Here is an 8459-nt window from a genome sequence, read left to right as displayed (position 1 = left end):
GAGCCTCAAACTGCCCATGGTCTTGTATTATCACTCCCAAATCCTTTTCCTTTTCCACCTTTTTCAACACTACTTCTTCACCCATCTTATATGACCCTCTTGGCCGTCTTCCACTCTTCCCATCTCCATCACATGACTTTTGCTCAGATTAAATTCCATTTGCCACCTCTTGCTCCACTCCCAAATCTTATCCAGGTCTGCCTGTAAAATTTCACAATCTTCTTCACTCTTCACACACCTACACAACTTCGCATCATCCGCAAACAAATTAATATAACTGTTTACTCCTCTGGCATGTCATTAATATATACCAGGAAAAGTATTGGTGCCAGCACTGAGCCTTGTGGGACTCCACTCTCCACCACCAACCAGTCCGACCTTGCATCCCTTATTACCGTTCTCATCTCCCTCCATCTCAAGTAGTTTTCCATCCACTTTAACACTTTTCCTTTCAGTCCTCCATAAATCTCTACTTTCCATAACAGTCTCGTGAGGTACCTTGTCAAAAGCTTTCTTTAAATCCAAATATACACAGTCCATCCATCCCTCTCTCTCCTGTATTTTGTCAACCACTCTTGAATAAAAGCTCAGTAGATTTGTTACACATGACCTCCCTTTCCTGAAGCCAAATTGATGATCCGATAATAACTTATGATCCTCCAGGAACCGTATCCAATATTTCTTTATCACCCTCTCACAAATCTTACCGACCACACTTGTTAGAGACACAGGTCTATAGTTAAGAGGCTCTTCCTTACTGCCTCCCTTATAAATGGGCACCACTTCAGCTCTCTTCCACTCTACTGGTACTTCCCCTGTTTCTAATGAACACCTTATAATATCATATAATGGATCAATCAATTCTTCTCTACACTCCTTCAATAATTTTCCTGAAACTTCATCTGGTCCCATCGCTTTATCATCTTTAAGTTCCTCCAACATTTTATATAACTCCTTTTTAGGTATCTTAATGTCCTCCATGTGCACATTTCCTTGTACATTCTGTGGCTTTACAAACATTGTTTCTTCAGTAAATACTTGCTGAAACCTATTATTTAGCAATTCCGCTATATTCTTAGGGTCATCTACTATCCCTTGCTCTCCTTTTAATCTTTCAATGGACTCTCTCTTTTAAGTTTACCATTTATGAACCTGTAAAACAATTTTGGATGTTCCTTACTCTTGTCTACAATATCTTTTCAAATTTTCTTTCTTCCTCCTCCTTACCCTCACATACTCATTTCTCGCCACTCTATAATTCTCCTTATTTAGTATATTCCTGCTCTTTTTCCATCTTTTCCAAGCCACATCTCTTTTCCTTAGCCTTAACACAAGTTGCATTAAACCAATCCTTTCTTCCTTCCTCTCTCGGTTTATACTTTGGTACAAATTTCATAACTCCTTCTTTATAATATTTCATAAAAATCTCATATTTCTTTTGCACTTCTCTGATTTGTGTGTGTTTGTATTTACCTAGTTGTGTATTACAGGGCTCAAGTAGGGCTCATAGTGACCTGTCTCCATATCTACATTTATCCAACTTTTCCTTAAATTTGTGCACACTTTCTGCTGCTACAATCTCTTCACTCAATTCGTTCCAAATATCCACTATCCTCTGTGGAAAACTAAACTTTTTAATGTTTCTCAAACATTGACTTTTCATGATCTTGGAGCGTCCTCTTCTTCACCTATCTCTATCCTCAGTCAGTGATACCAGGTCTATCTATCTTTTCCATATGGTTTACTAACTTATACATCATTAGTAGATCTCCCCTTTCTTATCTGTTCTTCAAAGATGGTAGTTCCATTTCCTTCAGTCTTTCTTCATAGGGAAGATCTGTTACTTCTGGCACCATTTGTAGTGGTCCTTTGGATTCTTTCTAGTTTCTTTATGTCCTTCTGCTTGTAATGTGATCACACCACTGTTGCATATTCTAGCCTAGGTCTTATCATAGTAGTTATGATCTTTTTCATCATACTCTAGTTAGTAATCTGTATGTTGAAGCAAATAACCATTTATGTGTCTTTCTGGAGTCACGGTGGCTTGTATAATCACTCCAGGTCTTTCTCTTCACTCCTTTTCAATATAATCTCTTTTCCTATTTTATATTCCCACATAGGTCTTTTACTTTTATCCATTTCCATTGCATGGCATTTCCCGGTATTAAATTCTAATTTTCACTCTTGGCTCCACTTCCAGATCTTGTCAATATCTTTCTGCAATTCCCTACAGTCTTTGATGTACCTTATGACTCAAAAGTTTTGCATAATCCGCAAACTAATTTATTTAGCTATTCAAACCCTCTCGTATTGTTGGAACATAATTGGTGCCAGCTCTGAATCCTGTGGTATGCCACTAGTGACTGTGCTCCAACTTTATGAGGTGTCTGTTATCATTGTTGTCATTTCCCTATCTATTAGGTAGTCTATCATCCATTTTAAGATATTTCCCTTTGTTCTTCCGATGTGTTCTTCCATAGGAATCTTCTTTGTGGTACGTTATTGAAGGCCTATTTTAATGTTCAAATACACTGTGTCAACCCATCCATCTTTCTCTCATACTTCATCTATTACTCTTGTATAAAAGCTTAGTAAATTTGTTATGGATAATCTTCCTTTTCTGAAACCGAATTGGGAATTATTTATTATTTCATTTTCCTCCAGACATTCTAACCATTTTTCTTTAATTACTATTTCACAGATCTTTCCCACAACACTAGTCACTGACACTGGTCTATAATTTAGGGGATCGGTCATTTTTCCTCCTTTATATATTGGGACTATTTGCTCTTTACCACTCCCTTGGTACCTTCCCTTCCATCAGAGAGCTGTTGATCACATCCCAGGTTGGTTCCACCATTTGTTTTCTGCATTCTCTCAGTGACCATGTTGACACTCCATCTGGCCCCATTGCCTTTCTTACATCCACCTCTTCTAGCTTTTTACTGATTCTTTGCTTATGCACCACAATGTTTCTCAATCCTTCTTGTGTTGCTTGGTTGTTTGGTTCTGTGAAGTCTCGCTCCTCATTAAATACCGATTTAAAGGTCTCGTTCATAAGTTCACTCATTTTTTCTGTTGTTTTTTATGTCCTATTTCCCTTAACTAACTTTGTGATGGTCTCTCTGTTTGCCATTCATCCATTTATATACTTATAAAAAAGCTTGGGTTCCTCTTCACATTTCTTCACTACATCCTTTTCAAAATTTCTCTCCTCCTCTCTTCTTATTCTAATACATTCATTACGTGCCTCTTTTTACTGCTTTCTATATACTTTGTTTTGTTGCTTCCTTAATTTTTTCCAAGCTGCATCCTTACACTTCTTGGCTTTTGCACATATACCATTATACCAGATGTGTTTGCTCTCCTTTACTCTGTACTCGGGAACATATCTCTTTACCCTTTCATTATACTTACCTATAGGAATATTTCATGCTTCTCTTGGACTGTCTTGCCTTGCATGGTTTCCTCCCATCCAATACTGCCTAAGTAACATCTTAGTCCTTCAAAATTTTTCATAGCATGATTCCGTCTTTTTTGTTTGTGTCCTTTATGACATTTCAGGATTTTCTGATCCTCTAATTCGATTTCTATAATCACATGATCACTTTTTCCAATTGGGCTCTGATATTTTATGGTTGGACAAGTAAGTTTTTTTTTTTTTTTTTTTTTTTTTTTTTTTTTCAAATACCAAATCCAGCATAGATGGTTCTTCTTCCCTTCTATACCTTGTATAGTCCTTCACTTGGTCCAATGTGTTTACTAATACCAGTTGTAACACTTCTTCCCCCATCATCCAGCATGACTGTTTACATCCATCTTTTCCCAATTTACATCTTTACAGTTTAGATCTCCCACAAGTAGCACTCTTTTGTCCATCCTTAACATATTTTCCAGGCATTTTAGCACTTCCATGTGCATTTCTTTATGTACATCAAGCCTTCATGTCTTTGGTGGCACATGCTATTATGATACTCCTTTCCTTGCCACTGATCCTAATTGTTATACTTAAAGCCTCTGCTAGTTCCTCTTTGAACTGTACCTCCTCGATGTATATATATCCTCTTGAGTCATTGTCATTTCTCCTCCTTCTTTTCCCCTTCTGTCTCTCCTCCAAACATTATATCCCTGGTCTTTAAAGTTCATTTGAACATCTTCACTTATCCTTGTTTCTGTGATACATACCACATCCGGTCCTTTTTGCAATATATAATCTCTTGTTTCCAACCTTCCTGATATAAATCCATTTATGTTTGTGTACATGGCTCTTAATGCTTTCCCTCCCCTTCCCAAATATACCATTTCCTCGGCCTCATGTCTAGCACTCTCCAGTAGAAATTCTTCTCATTCTCTGTCCTCTTGTTTTTTTTCCTTACCTTCAATTCTCAGTTCTCTCTGTATCTTTCACTTTTTCTTTTCTTTGATCACCTGGATGACTGTGTCCTTCGTTTTCTCCCTTATTTGTTGCTTAACTATGTCAGTGAAATTTTCTTTTCTTCCTCTTGTTCCTTTTTCCAGACTATCTTCCATTCTTCTAGTTTTGTTTCACTTATCCCCTTTCCTGCTCCCATGTTAGTGTTAGTTTCACTTGTAGGTCTTGTAGAGCCACATCATAGTTCTTACATTTGTCCTTAAAGTGCTGTTTTCCCTTTTTATTTTATTCGTTTTTTTTCATGTCATTGTTCATTTTCACTATTTCCTCTAGCTTATCATACTTTTCCCTCAGCTTTCTGTTTTCCTCAATCATTTGATCCTGCTTTTAAAACCATAGTGATCATCTCCCTCAAACATTTCATTTCTTTCTCCATTGTGACTATCCTTCACATTTTTTTCTTTTTCCTCCTTGAAGCTGGAAAATTCCCTTTCACTATTTCAGCTTCCTTAGTGTCTTAGTCCCAAAGGTGTTGCAATCACCTGCTTCTCCCTTGGCCCTGCTTCACTGCTGTTTACATCGGTGGCAGCACCATTTATGCTCAACACAACCAAAATTCAAAATATCTTGTCGTAGGAGAGGATCATTTGCCTTGCCCCCTCTCCCCCTGTGATACAACATAATACAACACCAGGTTTTGCTGGGTCTGCAGTCTGCAGTCTGCAGTTATCAGATCTGTTGTTTATACGTCTGTCTCGTGTTTCGTGTGTGTGTGTGTGTTTTACCATGGGCAACCTGTGTGGGATTGCTGGCCTGGTACACATACAGTGTAGCTAGATAGGCAAAAGCATGTGTTCATGTTGTATAACACATAAAGCTCTGTGGTAATAAAACACTGTTACATGTACCAGGAGCAAAAAATTTTCAGTCATCTTATTTAATAAAAAAAAAAAAAAAAAAGGCAGTATATTCTTGTCATGTTTTATTTTATGTTGGTAAATGCTGAATTATGCAGAGATATTTGTGCAATTGTACCAGAATGTTTCAGTGAATAGTGATGTGCAGAGTATCTTGTGTATCTCCGTGTGTGTGGTGTGCAGGTCCTGAGTGGTGGAGGGTCAGCAGTGGAGGCAGTGGAGGCAGCTGTGGTGGTGCTAGAGGACAACCCTGTCTTTGATGCTGGTATGTATGCATGTATGGTGTGTGTGTGTGTGTGTGTGTGTGTGTGTGTGTGTGTGCGTGTGCGTGCATGTGTTTTGGTTTAATTAGCTTTATTGAACTGCGATAAGAGAATCCAGGAATGATCTGTGGTTGTCTGATTTTCTCTAGGCACAGGTTCAGTCCTCACCCTAGATGGCGAGGTAGAGATGGATGCCCTGATCATGTCTGGTGAGAGACTAAGGGCTGGAGCAGTGGCAGCCATCAAGAATGTACAAAACCCTGTCAAAGTGGCTCGCCTGGTGTTAGAAAAGACTCCCCATGCAATGCTGGCAGGTGAGAGAGAGAGAGAGAGAGAGATTTAAAGAATAATGGATGAAAACAATGAATAGAAACTCCTAAGACTGACAAATCTTTTATTTAACAGGTGAAGGAGCCAATCATTTTGCTGCTGCCCATGGCCACCCACAGGTGCCACCAGACACACTGGTCACTCCATATGCTAAGCATGAACTGGAAACCTTCAAGAAGTTTACCAAGTCTGTTGACAGTCTGTTCAACGTGCTGCAGTGAGTAAAGAGTTTCACAGTTGAGAAGTTGCCTTTGGGTGATGTATTATTGAATTGTAGGAGAGAAGCTTAAGAGACTTGCAAGACTATCTTTTGAGTGGCATCCCTTACCAAAGTTGATTAATATTCCACCTTTATAGAGTACAGCAGAAGCAAAGTGGCCATGATACTGTAGGGTGTGCAGCACTGGACAGCTTTGGACACACTGCTTGTGCTACCTCCACTGGCGGCATCTCTGCTAAGATGCCTGGTAGAGTTGGGGACACCCTGTGCCTGGAGCAGGAGGTTATGCTGACGACCAGGTGGGTTGTTGGTGTTGGTGTTCAGATGTAGGAGCCCCATACTGTGAGTGATGGTAGTAGCAGTAGTGTCACTCAGCCTGTGATGTAGGTTAGCAAGTATAAGTCATCCCCCTGCCCTCCTAATTATGAATTCTTTAATAGTATATAATTGATATCATTATAATAGTGGAGTAGATGCAAGTTGTGTTGCTTTGTTGGTTATTTAGATTGAAGAAAAAGTTATGTATCTAGTCTTCTTGAAGCCATTGCATTTATAGTAGATTTGATGGATATTGCCGACAAGAAAAATTGAACAATATGTCTGATCATTGCAGATTGGGGCTGTCTCTACCACAGGCCATGGAGAGTCCATCATGAGGGTGTGTTTTGCACGTCACATCACTGCCACTATGGCCACAGGTACTCTTTTGTGCCTTGATCTTCCTGCCATTCTCCAATCTTGTGGCTCTCCATTTCTCCATTACATCTTTTCTTACACTCATCATTTACCATGAGTTTGGGAACTGTGTACATATTCCTTTGCTGTTGGCTTCCAAATCTTGCTGTCTCTGTGTGTGCACTACAACCACAATTTTTATAAACCCTTTACTATCTCTGGCCAGGTTGCCTCATTGTTCTTGGACATGTTGGATTGCTCTAGATCAGAGGTTCTAACTGGGGTACACGAAAGGAATGTCAGGGGTATGTGACAGGTTTCTCAAAATAATTTGGTTTTGAATAACTGCAAACCTGTTTGTATAAAGTGGCCTACATGTGTTTGGCTAGATGTGTGTCCTACACTACAACCAGGACAACGTTAACAAGGAAACTCTAGTAATGATCTCACTTGGGAGAAAGCTCTCTTGGTCTAAAGTTACCACACAGCTTTGCAGAACCATAATACAAAACTCACCTTTGCTCATTTTTTATCAGTCATGTCTCTCCTCATGTGTACTGTGTACCAAACACATCCCAAAGTGAGATGTGCTGTTCATCTCTCGTGTGTCACCCACTCACCACTTGCCACTCTTCCCTCACTATCCTCACTCCCAAGTAAGTACATTGAGATCTGCTTCATGGTTTCCTGTGTCTTTGTTGTCTGATTTTTTTTTTTTTTTTTTTTTTTTTTTTCCCCATTATGTTTTGATTGTCATCTTGATCTTTAATTGAATTGATTACATAAATGTATGCAGATCTTTATTCTAGCTTAATAATTATGTTTTATCATGATAGCAGCTGTATCCTAATATAAGTGTATTTACTGTTCACTTAGGAGTACCAGTGAACAGCAGCATTCAGAAAAGCTTGGAGCACATGGCTGAACGTGTGGAGGGCTGTGGAGGTGCAGTGGCTGTGTCTTGCAGTGGTGAGATAGGGGTGGGCTTCTCCACTCCCCGCATGCCCTGGGCGTATGTGAAGGACCGTGTTCTTCATTATGGCATCCATCCTGGTCAGCACATGAAGGAAGACCTGTAGTTACCTGAAGGAAATATGCACGCCTTTACTGGTTTTATGTGAGGTGGACAATTGAGGTGTTTAATGCACTTGTGACTTTACCTTCATAGTGTGGCAGCTTTATAAATCCATTACTATTGTATACATACTAATCTTTGTTTGATTTTGTAGTTTACATGGAAATACTAGTTTATTTTTAAACAAATTTTTCTGGTTTACTAAGTTTATTAATCAAGATTGTGATGTTTTGTGCTGGTCTACTGTAATAACAGGGTGCTTCAGATGTTCAAAAATTGTTCACTCATCAAAGAACTTGTGTTTCCTTCCTATTAGGAACAATGAAAAGTTGTTAGAGGACTGAGTGACCTTGTTATTAGGTGTTATGTTCCATCAATAGGCAGGAGTGCAGTGAGTGTGGGTAGGAATCACCTGCCTATAAAGAGGTGCTATTGAGGCAGCATTCAGTTATTGTACAGCAGGGCTCTCTGTACCAGGTAAGAGAAGGAGATGCTTCTTCCTTTTCTCTTATTTAGGCATAAGTGAATTTGGACTCTGCTTGCCTGTTTACAATTCATTGAAATCTGTGTGCAGTACATCCCATAGAACAATTTTTACAAGTTACTG

At 39.1% G+C, this 8459-nt stretch overlaps 1 protein-coding gene across 1 annotated transcript in view; it reads left to right on the top strand.

Moving 5' to 3' along the window:
- The window catches only part of LOC123499804 (isoaspartyl peptidase/L-asparaginase-like), a 13378-nt gene extending 5234 nt beyond the window's left edge, over positions 1-8144 (top strand). The window contains 7 exon segments of the mRNA XM_045248294.1: positions 5473-5554; positions 5702-5866; positions 5958-6103; positions 6247-6361; positions 6364-6401; positions 6716-6800; positions 7654-8144. Of these exon segments, the coding sequence (XP_045104229.1) occupies positions 5473-5554; positions 5702-5866; positions 5958-6103; positions 6247-6361; positions 6364-6401; positions 6716-6800; positions 7654-7856 (834 nt within the window). The 3' untranslated portion in view covers positions 7857-8144.
- Positions 8145-8459: the final 315 nt, after the last annotated feature.

This window comes from Portunus trituberculatus, chromosome 50, assembly GCF_017591435.1.
Source record: "Portunus trituberculatus isolate SZX2019 chromosome 50, ASM1759143v1, whole genome shotgun sequence".
NCBI classification, from domain to species: domain Eukaryota; kingdom Metazoa; phylum Arthropoda; class Malacostraca; order Decapoda; family Portunidae; genus Portunus; species Portunus trituberculatus.
The sequence above is the reverse complement of the archived record's forward strand: the minus strand, read 5'-3'. Positions and strand labels throughout refer to the sequence as shown.